Source organism: Chamaea fasciata, unplaced genomic scaffold, assembly GCF_029207755.1.
Source record: "Chamaea fasciata isolate MVZ Bird 193981 ecotype frontalis unplaced genomic scaffold, bChaFas1.0.hap1 SCAF_16, whole genome shotgun sequence".
NCBI classification, from domain to species: domain Eukaryota; kingdom Metazoa; phylum Chordata; class Aves; order Passeriformes; family Sylviidae; genus Chamaea; species Chamaea fasciata.
This window is the reverse complement of record NW_027094101.1, coordinates 9080913-9094207: the sequence shown is the minus strand read 5'-3', so window position 1 is coordinate 9094207 and position 13295 is coordinate 9080913. Positions and strand designations below refer to the sequence as shown.

The 13295-nt window shown below is 55.8% G+C and overlaps 1 protein-coding gene across 1 annotated transcript in view; it reads left to right on the top strand.

Annotated features, from left to right (window-relative positions):
• CACNA1H (calcium voltage-gated channel subunit alpha1 H) overlaps positions 1–13295 on the top strand; it is a 112498-nt gene that overhangs the window by 23006 nt on the left and 76197 nt on the right. Inside the window, exons 6-8 of the mRNA XM_066198495.1 lie at positions 5309–5401; positions 6198–6975; positions 12695–13122. Of these exons, the coding sequence (XP_066054592.1) occupies positions 5309–5401; positions 6198–6975; positions 12695–13122 (1299 nt within the window). The remainder of the gene's footprint in view (positions 1–5308; positions 5402–6197; positions 6976–12694; positions 13123–13295) is intronic.

Genomic DNA, 13295 nt, shown 5'->3' with positions numbered 1-13295 from the left:
GTAAATGACCCCAAACACTCACAGCCATCCTCAGAGTTGCAGCTGGGTTCAGGATTATTGATTTGGATGCAGATAATTCCCAGGTTTCCCCCCACCCCCCCCAAAGGACTCAATTTAGGCCTGAGAAGAAGCGGCCGAGTACAAATTAGAGATGTCAGTCAGAGATGAAGACTTCAAATGTGGGTTTGTCTGGATTTCCAGAGCATCTCCCACCCGAGCCAGGCGCTGAGCTCAGCCAGCAGCTGCAGCCCTGGAATCAGAGGGAACTTCTGCTTTGCCAGAGCTGCATTTTATCGGGGTTTTAATAAGGGAGACAGGCTGATTTTTGGGAGGCTGTCACTCCAAGAGGAGTTCGCTCAGGTAATCAGAGCGGGGGAATCACGCCAGGAGACAGCTCCGGGCTGGAGTTCTGCGCTCTCACTCCCTGCTTTGGGCTCTGATCTTCCCAGCCTGGCCTCACGCGGAGCTTTCCCAGCCTTCCCTCGACTGCCTGGTGGCACCTCGAGGTGGGTTTGGAGCTGCAGCTCTGGCACCAGCCCTCGGTGCCTCCTGACAGCCAGGAATCCAGCCCTTGACTAATTGAAGTTGGAATCTGCACGAGGCTTTTCTCCCCTGGATGATTCTTTTTTGCTCTTTGTGATCTGACACTGAAGTGAAAAAAAAAAAAACCCAACCCCGTCCTGCTCTCGAGCTGGCTGCAGCCAAGAGCTTGCAAAAAATTTTTGGCAGAGCTCAGAGAAAAGAGGGTTTCTGGTGAAAAACTTGTGGACACGATAAAAGAAATAGCCCTGTGCAACCCCTGAAGTGACCCCAGGAAAAAGCAGTGTAAACCTGCTGCCTCCCTGGGAGCGCTGAGGAGGTCTGAGTTAATTGCCAGCATCTTTAATCTCCATTTCCCTCGTGATTTTCGCTCTGGAGTTCTAGATTGACTCTGATTAGCTTCCCTAGAAGATCTGATTCTGTCCCCAGTTACTCTCCTATAAATCAGACGAGCATCTTTATTACAGCTGATGAAATTGCCGTGGCATGAGCAGAGCAAGGGGGCTCGGAATCAGCGAAGACCTAAAAAAAATTAAATCTGATTGGGTTTTGCCCGCTCTCCTCCTGCTCCTGTGGGCGAGGTGCTCGGGGAGCGTTCCGGCCAAGGATCAGTGAAATCAAAACCTGCCTGCGTGCTCAGCTGGGGGAGTCTCCTGTTCAATCCCTGCAGTGAGGGGAGGGAGAATTGGACAAAACGGAGAGATTTGTTGGTGTTAATGGGAGAGAAATGATTTATCCCAACCCTGGGGAAGGGGGGAAGAGCTGGAGGAGCAGGGAGGGACCTGAGCATCACCCAGGAGCTGAGAGGACGCCTCGGTGGTTCTCCTGGCAAGGCAGGAATCTTTCCCGCAGGCCGCGGGCGTGGAGCGGGAGCAGCACCTCCAGCACCACCCTGCCAATCATCTAAATTGAATCTCCCAGCTCTGCGCCCTGCAGCTGCCGATTTCCCTGTGCCTTTGCACATCTTTCCCATCACGGCGGAATTAGGAGCGAGTGAGTTCTCGCCCTCTTATCGGGCTGATAAATAATTGCGGGTTGCGTTGGTGGGAGCCTTTGAAGGGGAGAGCCTCTGGAGAGGCTCTTTAATGGGGCTCCGTGTGAACAGCCGGGGCTCGAGCAGGGTTTAATTACCGAGGAGGGATTGCCGAACTTGGGAAGCACCAGGAAGGTGCTCCAGGGCTTTGGGAGACGTCGCTGGAGGGGCAGTTAAGTGGATTAATCAGAGTGGGAGTGAAGGGAGGAGAAAGTTGTTTCTCTTCGGTGGAATAAGCAAAGCAGGGCTGGAAAAACATCCCCGGTTTTCCCTCTGAGCCCATGGGATCCCACAGGGGTTTGGGCTGGGGAAAAGCCCGTCCAGTTTGGACAGGGGCACCATCCACATCCCCAGGCTGCTCCAAGCCCATCCAGCCTGGCCTGGGAAGATGCCTTGGGAAGGCTGAGCTGGAACAGAGACTGGGCAGAGCCGGAGAATAAAATACGTGTTTATTAAAAGGCCTTTAGGGTACACCTTGGGCAGTACAAGAGCCTGGCCAGGGCTACACCCAAGGTGGGCCCAAAATGGTCACAAAATGGACCCAAAATGGTCACAAAATGGACGAGCGGTCACGAGGTCTCACACTTTTATAAGTTTTGGTCCATTTGCACGTTGGGGTTTAATTGTCCCATTCCAGCTCCAGGCTGTGAGGTCCCACCCTCCTTGTTCCTCCCTCCAGCCCACCCCTCTTTGTGCTTTTGGGCTGAAAGTTGTCCTCGGTGTGCAGCAGGACAAGGATTTGTTTTGTGTCCCTGCTGTGTGCAGAGCTGAGTGACACTGGCTGTGAGCTCAGAGCGGCACCCCTGGGCACCACAGAACCTGAAATACATGGAAACTAAATCTTCAGGCATCAGCAAAACTTCCAGGGATGGGGCAGCCACGAGCTCAGCCGCTCTGAGGAGGAACGGGTGGGATCCAAGTGTGCAGAGCAGCAGCAAACCTCGTGCAGGTGCCTTGGTTTGGGTCCCAAAACCTGTTTTAGGCTTTAGCTGGGGGTTTATAAATCAGCTCTTGGCAAAGTCCTGGTGCTCTGGTTCCCATTTCCACCAGGGAGCTCTTGGATCAGGGAAAAATGACCTTGGAAAGTCCTTGGAATGGGGCAGGGATGGGCCTGCAGGTGGCTGTGCATGTGCTGTCCCGCATTTCCCCAGAGCTCCGGGATTCAAAACGCCTCCGGACGTGTGCGAGCCGCCTCTTCTCTCTCCAGGAGCATCCTGGCAGCCCGGGAATCCTCCCCTGCCAGGCCAGGGATGAATCCCCCAAGCGGGGACAATCCCCAGCGGGTCCCTCTGTCCCTCTGGCATGGCCCTGCTTTACAAGTGAATAGCACAAAGCCTCATTTTATACACCTGGAACATTCGCCGGGCTGGGTGAGCATTTGCCACCCTCCAGAGGAGGAACGAGGGGGCGTTGATTGATCCCTGTGGGAAACGCTGCCTCTCATGCAGCAAAAATATCCCTCCAAGGCTCGGGTGGCCCTCAGCGTTGGCTCAGACGCCCTCGGGTGACTCCTGGTGGGTTGTTTTGTGGTTTTTTTTTTTCTCTGTGTTCAATGGGTTTATAATCCATTCCATTCGAGGGTTTCCAGCTGAACCCAAACCCAGTGCAGAGGCGCATCCCGTATTCCCGGGGTCCCTGGGCTGGTTTTTCATCCCTCGGCGGGAATGGAGAATGTTCTGTGCGTCCAGAGGGGAGCCGGGCAGCACAGAGGAAATAATTCCCGGGCGACAGGCAGAGGTTTGGTGTCACCTTGTGTCACCTCCTGAGGTGATTTCTGTTCTCCCTGTGGGAGGCTCAGCTGTGCTCGGAGCCCTCCCAGCCCCACAAGGACTTTGTCCTCTATAAACGTGTGCGGGGAGAGGCAGGAAAGGGCAGGAAGGGGTTTGGTTGCTCGGCTGCTCCTCAAGGATGAGCGCCCAGGGCAGCTTAACCCCTTCCCACTCCATGGGAACCACGGGGGGAAACGGGGATAAAACCAGCCGTGGATTGAGCTCTGGGGTTAATGAGGAGTAAAGGATTCTCTGGGGTTTTGTGGCAGGACAAGGGGCAGGGGTTTTAAGCTGGCAAGAGGGTGGGGTTAGATGGGATTCTGGGGGAGAAATTCTTCCCTGTGAGGGCGGGGAGAGGCTGGGATGAAATTGCCAGAGCAGCTGTGGCTGCCCCTGGATCCCTGGCAGTGCCCAAGGCCAGGCTGGATGGGGCTTGGAGCAGCCTGGGATGGTGGGAGGTGTCCCTGCCATGGCAGGGGTGGGATGGATGGGCTTTGAGGTCCTTTCCAACCACTCCGGAATTCCGGAATTCTGGGAAGCAAAGCTCTGCCGAGTGCTGGCTGCTCAGCGAGGGTGGGATGTGGAAGAGCAGCTGATGGATGTGAGGAGGAGCGGGAGGGGTGGGAGCAGTTTGTAAAACGTGTCAGACCCGATTCCTGCCAGCCCTCAACAGCCCCGACACGGGGAAACAGCTGCAGAGACAAATTTCACAGGTATCTCCTCCTTGGCAGATGAGGCTGGTTGGGTTTAGCTGTGCTGCCTCCTCACCCAGTGCAGGGTGAACCTCCACGAGATTCCATGTGGGAAGAAGCATGGAAAACTGGCTGGGAAAACATCAGCACTTTGAATTGAGGGTGAGAAATCCCCCAAGAGGCAGAAGCCCCGAGCTGCTCCCTGGGCTCTGATGGCTGTGTGAATGCGTGGGCATGTCCCGAAGATCCGCATCCAGGAGTTTCCTTCTGTGCCTTGAGCAAAAAAACCCCAAAAAATCCAGGAATTCATGGATTCGTGCCTGATTTCCCTGCAGGGTTTTATTCGCTGCCTCGGGGTTTATGCATCAGCTTTTGGGGGGCACACCAGGCAGAAAATCCTCTGAGCCTTCCCTCCCCACGGCAGTTCCTTCCCTGGTTTAAATCAGGGATGAAGCCACGAAAACTGGGGGCAGGAGCAGTTGTGGGGTTTGCCAAGAGCCCTCCCAGGCTCCCCTGAGGTGATGGTGAGTGGGGGACGTCACCAGGAGCGAGTTCAGACAGGAGCTCGGGTTCTGGTGGAGACTGGAATTCCAGGATGGAATTTCAGCCCTACTAGTGAGCCAGCACTGGAAGTTTGGGTCGTTTTATCTAAATAAAAAGTGTAAATTACGTGGCAGAGCTCTGCACACAGCCTGGGCGGTGTTAATTAAACCCTCAGCTGCTTTTTTTAGTGGAAGGAAGGCTGAGAAAACGAGCCTTAAATCAAGTCTACATTTAATTAAAGCCTCTCTTCCATTCAGATGCTCTCCCACTATGATAGCGCTGGTGCAGTTGGAACGCTGAGCCAGGAGGAATTCACGGGGAAATTGGGTTTGCAGAAACAAAACCAAGTTAAAAATGTGGGAATTTTCTGGGCTGCATTGCAAAACCAGCAGATTTAGGTAAAACTCCAGCTCTCTACAGGGAAAAGAGGGTTTTTTTTAGGGTTGTAACCCCTCCTTGGAATTTCTTTGCCTCGGAGCCGGTGTTTCAGGTGGTTTATTTGAATGTCTCAGGGTTTTCATTGCACCGGATTCCTGTAGGAACCTCAGGCCAGTCCTTGGGCCGCACATCCCTTCTCTCCCAAACCAGCTGGGAGCGGAGTTCTGGATGGATCCCAAGAGTTTCTGCGGAGCGATGAGTACCTGGCACTACAGGAAAATTGATATTTAATAATTTTTTTGGGGAGGGGTGACTTTTGTCCTCACGCTCTCGTTTCTCTGTCTCCCCTGCAGGTGATAACCCTGGAAGGATGGGTGGACATCATGTATTACGTGATGGATGCGCACTCTTTTTACAATTTTATATATTTTATATTGCTCATCATAGTAAGTACGACCTGGCAGATTCTCCTTCTCCTTGTCCTTGCAGGGGTGATGTTGTTCCCTGTTTTTTTTGTCCACAGGGAAGAGCCAGGCAGGGTTTAGGATTCGGGGCTTTCCCTCCCTCTTGCCCTCCCACTCTCGGTCTTTTCACCTGGACGTGTCTGTTCCAAAAAAAATCCAAACTTTTCCTCCCTTAACCTCCTCAGTGTGCCAGGGGGAGCCCCATCTCTTTGGAGATGACAGCACTTTTGGGGAGCAGACCCTGGGATTTGGGAACGTTTGGAAATCCCGGGATTGCCGAGAACCGTGTGAGGTTCTCCCCCGGCTCCCTGCAATCCCTGCCCCTTGGGATTCTGGAGACTGAGAATTTTGGGGTTTGGGGTGTGGTAATGCATGTGAGTCAGGATGGAGGGCTTGGGGTGTTGTCTGGGTCCTTCTTCTTCACCTTCTTCCTCCTTCATCTTCATGGGTTTGGCTGGTTTTCTGTAATTGGGTGGAAAAGGTCAGCCTTGGGTGGTCATTATTGGGTCAGAAATGTAAATAATATCGGTGTCACCTCGTTATGGGCTAATTGGCCCTTAAATAACCTTGGAAACAGTTAGAAGCTCTCCATTTTACCTCGTTTCTCTAACCTGCCAGTCAGAGCTCATGGCTGGTGAGTCTGTAAATAGATAGGAAATAATAAACACCGGGTGTGAACACAGAACCGACGCTTCCCGTGTCTTAATCCCGACCTTGCCGAGATAAAAAGAGCGGCAGGAACCTTCACCCTGACTCCTCTCGCTGTTTTCTCCCCCAGGTCGGCTCCTTCTTCATGATCAACCTGTGCCTGGTGGTGATCGCCACGCAGTTCTCGGAGACCAAGCAGCGGGAGAACCAGCTGATGCAGGAGCAGCGGGCGCGCTACCTGTCCAACGACAGCACCCTGGCCAGCTTCTCGGAGCCGGGCAGCTGCTACGAGGAGCTGCTCAAGTACATCTGCCACATCTTCAGGAAGGTGAAGAGAAGGACGGTCCGCCTCTACAACAACTGGCAGAGCAAGCGCCGCAAAAAGGTCAACCCCAACAGCGGCGGCGGCGGCGGGCAGAGCCAGCGCGGCAGGAGGAGGATCACCTCCATCCACCACCTGATCCACCACCACCACCACCACCACCACCACCACTACCACATCAGCAACGGGAGCCCGCGGGGGCCCCGGGCCAACCCCGAGCTCTGCCAGCTGGAGCTGCAGGTGATGAAAGGCGGGCAGCAGCTGACGCTGCCCGCTCCCGCCTCGCCCGGGCCGCGGGGCCCCGCCGCTCCCCGCGCCGACGCCGGCGCCGTGCACAGCATCTACCACGCCGACTGCCACGTGGAGGGGCCCCCCGCGGGCTGCAGGGCCGCCGGGACCACCAAAGGGGCCGGGCTGGGCGGCCACGGCAGCATGAACTACCCCACCATCCTGCCCTCGCCCTGCGGCTCCGCCGCCCTGAGCAAAGGGAAGAAGAACGGGAATTCCCCGGCGGCCGTGGGGAGCAGCCCGGGGAGTCTGGGGCTGGATTCCCACGGGAAGCTGCAGCAGCTGGTGGGAGAGCATGGTAAGGGCAGCCAAGCTGGAGTTTTCTTTGTTTAGGGTGACTGGGAGAAGGGTGAATGGCTCTGGAGTCGAGGTTTTAATGGCGGCCCTGTGGGGCGCTGAGGGTTGGGATCGTTGTGAATGTGCTGGAGCTGTGGGGAAATCCAAGGATTGGGACCATTGTGAGTGTGCTGGAGCTGTGGGGAAATCCAAGGATTGGGACCATTGTGAGTGTGCTGGAGCTGTGGGGAAATCCAAGGATTGGGACCATTGTGAATGTGCTGGAGCTGTGGGGAAATCCAAGGATTGGGACCATTGTGAGTGTGCTGGAGCTGTGGGGAAATCCAAGGGTTGGGATCGTTGTGAGTGTGCTGGAGCTGTGGGGAAATCCAAGGATTGGGATCGTTGTGAGTGTGCTGGAGCTGTGGGGAAATCCAAGGATTGGGATCGTTGTGAGTGTGCTGGAGCTGTGGGGAAATCCAAGGATTGGGATCGCTGTGAGTGTGCTGGAGCTGTGGGGAAATCCAAGGGTTGGGATCGTTGTGAGTGTGCTGGAGCTGTGGGGAAATCCAAGGATTGGGACCATTGTGAGTGTGCTGGAGCTGTGGGTAGATTCAAGCATTGGGATCGCTGTGGGTGTGCTGCAGCCAGAGGTGGGACAGGTGAATCCTTGGATTTCCCATCATGGATGGTCCAGGCCGCTGCTGGAGGCCTCTTTGCTGCAGTTACAAAGTCAGGCTTTGAGCTCTCGTTGTGCTTTGTGATATCCTGGAGGTGCTCCCACCCTTCCCACCCAGACCCAGAGCTCTGCAGCTCCTGGGATTCCCAGCTCCAGCAGAGAACCCCCAGGGGCTGGGAGATGGTGCCTTGAGGAGGATGAGCAGGTGGAATCTGCGGGAGAAGCACCAGATAAAGCAAACTCAGACGTTTAAAACAGGCAGGCACTGAAAGAACCCGAACCAGACACTTCCAGTTCTGCTCCGATGGGCCCCGGAGCCTCTGAATTCCTTTTTGGCGAGGAGGAGCGGCAGGTTCAGCACTCAGAGGACGTGTGGAGGGCAGAGCTGCACATCTCAGGCTTCTCCTGTGTGCAGAAGAAACGCGGGGCCGAGTTTTCCTGCAGATTTGGGGGCTCCATTCAATCTGGGGAACATTTTGGGGAGCTGTTTGGTGCCTGTGTCCCGTCCTCTCTGCACAGACGCAGCCAGCCCGGCACAGTCAGTGAGGTTTTATCTCCCCTCACATATAAATCACCCACTGGAGCGGTGATTACACGCAACACTTGGATTTCTATTTTATAAAATGTTTTCCCAGCCCTGGTGGCTGGAGCTAAAAAGCTGCAAAATACCCTTAAGCCCCTGCAACAGCGAAAAGTCACAAAGATCCAGCTTCTATTTTTTAATCTCTTTAAGCCAAACTCGTCATTTGGGGGTTTTTTTTAATGCCTCTGTTTTCCAAAACTGTTTATTCGCGTCTGCACGGACACAAATATTTACCCTGGCGATGGATGTGCTGGAGAAAAAAAAAAAACAAAACAAAAAAAACCAAGCCTGGCTTGAGGGGAGCGGGGGGGTCGCAGGGGAGGTTGGGTGGCTCGCCTTTGTTAATTTCTGTTGTTTTTAAGGACCACACAAAAGGCTAGGAGTGGATTGTTTATAGAAACCGCCTCGGGCAGACGCTTCCGAACTCTCGGGAGCTCGGCACGGGGGGCAAGGTCGCTGCCAGCAGTTCTGTTGTTCAGCAAGGACTCCGTATAAATCACCGCTCTCATCCTGAGCTGTGCAAATTAATGAAGGTTTTTTAGGAGAAGAAAAAAAAAAGCAAACCTTTTACCTTGAGATAAAAAAACAAACCCAGGCTCTGTAGAAGGCTGGAATTGGGAAAGAAAGGAGCAGGAGAGCTGCTGGAGTCACGGTTTGGATCCTCCTGCGTGCTGCTGGGGTCCTTTTTAGGAGAAGAAGGGCCCAAATCTCAGTCCCAACTGTGCCGTGCCCGAGCCAACTCAGTGATTGAGGAGATTTTCCCGTAGCCTGGGGTGGTTCTTTGAAAGCTGGGATTAGATTGAGTTGTCATTAATAATGCAATTACACCGTCCACTCTCCACAGAGGGATTTCAGCCCAGAGGATGCCAAAATGCTTTAGACAAATCTCCTGGAATTGTTTTGTCTCTTCCAGAAGTGTGCTCGCAGCTGGGAAGGGCTGGAAGGTGGGGAGAGGCTGCTCGTCCATGCCCTGAAGGAAACGGGCTGGGGAGGGGTTCGGGGCAGACCTGGAGACCCTGTGAGGGCCCTGCTCTTCCCTTCCATGGATCTGGCTCTTCCCAGGCCCTGCTTCCCGCTCAGCCACTCCTGCAGGGCTGAGCCAGGGTCAGCTCTGCACCAGGGCTGAGGGATGTGACCTCCAGGAGGGCTGGGTGTGACCTCCAGGAGGGCTGGGTGTGACCTCCAGGAGTGCTGGGTGTGACCTCCAGGAGTTATGGATGTGACCTCCAGGAGGGCTGGGTGTGACCTCCAGGAGTGCTGGGTGTGACCTCCAGGAGGGCTGGGTGTGACCTCCAGGAGGGCTGGGTGTGACCTCCAGGAGGGCTGGGTGTGACCTCCAGGAGGGCTGGGTGTGATCTCCAGGAGGGCTGGGTATGACCTCCAGGAGTGCTGGGTGTGACCTCCAGGAGTTATGGATGTGACCTCCAGGAGGGCTGGGTGTGACCTCCAGGAGGGCTGGGTGTGACCTCCAGGAGTTATGGATGTGACCTCCAGGAGTGCTGGGTGTGACCTCCAGGAGGGCTGGGTGTGACCTCCAGGAGTTATGGGTGTGACCTCCAGGAGGGCTGGGTGTGACCTCCAGGAGTTATGGATGTGACCTCCAGGATGGCTGGGTGTGACCTCCAGGAGGGCTGGGTGTGACTTCCAGGAGTCCTGGATTTGACCTCCAGGAGTGCTGGGTGTGACCTCCAGGAGTGCTGGGTGTGACCTCCAGGAGTGCTGGGTGTGACCTCCAGACTTTGGGATGTTCTTTAAGTACCAGGATGGAGCTCTGCCGGGCACAATTCCCCTTTCTCCATCCCTAAAACTCAGCGAAGGAACCACAGGGAAGAACCCCGAGCTCCTCCAACCCTCCCTCAGCCTTTTTTGGGGGGGAAACAAAGAGCCTTCAGTTCTCTCTCCCCTCTCCCAAGCCACCCAGCGGAGCGTGTTGAGTGCAAGACTCGTGCAAGGAGAGCCCAGAAGTGACAATTGAGATCTTTAAGGAGCGTTAACAGCCCGGGCCGTCCCAGCCCCAGCTGGAGGCAGGTTGGTGTGTGCAGGGAAGGAAGGATGCAGCGGAGGGAGAGAGCGTTCTCCTGCCTCTTTCGTTGTGGGTTTGAAGAGCTCCGAGTACAGCCTGTTCCCCGCGTTCCCGTGCCCTGCGATGCTGGAGGTTATTTTAGCAGGCAGCCAAGGAGACTCTGGTATTTTGAAGACATCTGCGGCGCCAGGGCTTTTCTCATATCGCTTTTAACGCTTTGATAGCGCTGGGAGCCATCTGGCAAAGGCCCCTCCCTGCGCTGCTGCTGCTGCTGCCGGGGCCGGGCTCAGCCTTCCCCCCTCGGCTCTGGCTGAGCAGGGACACCGTGCAAGGGGCAAAATATTCCTGATCCCGGCCATGGCTTTGACGCAACGCCCCAGAGCCAGGCCCGTCCTCCAGGGCCGTGCTGATATCCCTGTGACATTCGGGGAAAGGAGAAAAATGCGTTCAGCCCCTGGTCACATCCCAGTTTTCCAGCGAGGGTTTGGTGCCATGGCTGGAGTCAGCATTCCTGCTGGGTGAGCTCCAAGCTCCGGGGCTCAGAGCCAGCAGCAGCCACGCTGCTTTTAGCCCAAAACTGCTCCCAGGGGTCACCATCCCACCTCCAGACAGGGACCACGTGGAGGTGGCACTAATGGGCATGGTTTGATGGTGCTGGGTTAATGGACTTGGTCTTTTGGTCTTTTAAAAGACCTGTAGAGGTTTTTTCTCCGTGGTTCTGTGAGAGGGGAAAATTGTTCTTTTGCCTTGCATGCCTCTGTCTCAAGGAACTGATGCTTAAACGGAATTTCGTGGGAAGGAGTAGCGTGCTCATGCTGGAGGTTTTTTTCCTGCCATTAATATCTGGTTCCTAAAAATAAGGAGGCTGAGAATAAGGCTCCTAAATAGGAGGAAACTTAAGGATTGGATTCCTAAACACGAGGAAATAAAATCTGGGTGCCGCTCCACCCAAACCATCCCAGCTCCTCTCGTCCCCGTCCCTCCATTCCCTGGCTCCGGGACAAGCAGCATTTCTCCTCACACCACAGAACACGTGCTTGATTTTAAAACCCCCCTGCCCGCCCGGCCCTGTGCCTCAGGCAGAGAATCCACCTGAGCTTTATTAAAGGCTGAAGGAGGCCGAGGGGACTCTGTGGCTCTCTGAGATGTGACCCGCGGTCTGCAGTCTGCAGCCACCTTTGGTCCTTTCTCCTTCCCCCTCCTCGTTAGGAGCTAAATGGCAGCGGTGGCTGAATTGGGTGGAAGAGCTCGATAGTGCTCAGAGATGGTTAGTGGTGGGATAATCAGGAATAATGGGAAAGGAGGGATGGGCCGGTCACTCTTCCCTCAGCCCGGGACACAAAACGAGGGTCACACTCCCTGGAGAGCCCGTGGAGGAGGGAAAAGAGACCAAGAGGGGAAAATGAGGCAAAACCAGAGCTGCTGGGAGGATGGATGGATGGATGGATGGATGGATGGATGGATGGATGGATGAGGGATGGATGGATGGATGGATGGATGGATGGATGGAGGATGGAGGGAAGATGGATGGATGGATAGATGTAAGGATGGATGGTTCCATGGATGGATGGATGGAAAGCTTTTTTAGGGTCTGGAGAATAATTCCTGTGAGGAGCAGTTGTAGGAGATCAGCCTGAAGAAAAGGAGGCTCAGGGGGGACCCTGTGGCTCTGCACAGCTCCCTGACAGGAGGGGACAGCCAGGAGGGGCTGGGTTCTGCTCCCAGGGAACAACAGGGCAAGGGGGGATGACCTCACCTTGGCAGATGGTGGCTCTCAGTGCGCGGTGTCTCCCAGTGTGTGGTGGCTCTGGTGCACGGTGGCTTTTTGGTGCACAAAGTCTCCTGACACACGGTGGCTCATGGTGGCTCTCGGTGGCTCTTGGCTGCTCACGGTGGCTCTTGGTGCATGATGGCTCTCGGTGGTGTCTTGCAGCGGCTCACGGCCCATGGCGGCTCTTGGTGTGTGGTGGCTCTCAGTGGTGGCTCTCAGTGGTGTCTCATGGTGGCTGTCAGTGCATGGTGGCTCTTAGTGTCTTGCGGTAGCTCTTGGTGTGTGATGGCTCTCTGTGGTGGCCCTTGGTGCATGGTGGCTCTCTGTGGTGGCACTTGGTGAGTGGTGGCTCTCAACAGTGTCTCTCAGTGTCCTCAGTATCTTTCAGTGTCCCTTACTGTCCCTTGCTGTCCCTCAGTGTCTCTCAGTGTCGCTCAGTGTCCCTTGCTGTCCCTCAGTGTCCCTTGCTGTCCCTTGGTGTCCCTTGCTGTCCCTCAGTGTCCCTTGCTGTCCCTTGGTGTCCCTTGCTGTCCCTCGGTGTCCCTTGGTGTCCCTTGCTGTCGCCCAGTGTCCCTGGCTGTCCCCCGGTGTCCCTGGCTGTCCCTCAGTGTCCCTCAGTGTCCCTGGCTGTCCCCCGGTGTCCCTGGCTGTCCCCCGGTGTCTCACCGTGCCCGTGTCCCCGCAGGTCTCCGCCGGACGCCCAGCCGGCTGTCGGGGCTGAGCGCGGCGGGCTCTCTGCCGGGCCCCGGCGTGCCGGGGCTGAGCTGCGAGCTGCAGGACTGTCCCTTCTGTGCCACCCTCCTGGATGACCCCGACCTGGCCCTCAGCGACTCCGACAGCAACGCCGACTCCGACAGCAACGGCGTCTACGAGTTCACGCAGGACCTGCGGCACGGCGACCGCCGCGACCAGCTGCAGCAGCAGCAGCAGCAGCAGCGGGGCAGGAGGAGGAGGAGGAAGAAGAAGGCCAAGGAGAGGAACAAGGTGGTGAGGCTGTGGAGGGCGTTCGGCGCCAAGCTCAAGAGGATCGTGGAGAGCAAGTACTTCAACCGCGGGATCATGATCGCCATCCTCATCAACACCCTCAGCATGGGCATCGAGTACCACGAGCAGGTGAGCGGCCTCGGGGCCTGGGGGGGTGGCTCGGGCACCGAAGAAAGATGAGAGGCTCTAAATATTTCAGAAGGCAAAGAGCGTTTTATTGTCTAATTCTTGCTGCCTTTTGTAAGGTGTTCCCATACAGACTTGACATGGTTGGTGAATAGGAACGACACCTCTCTGATCCC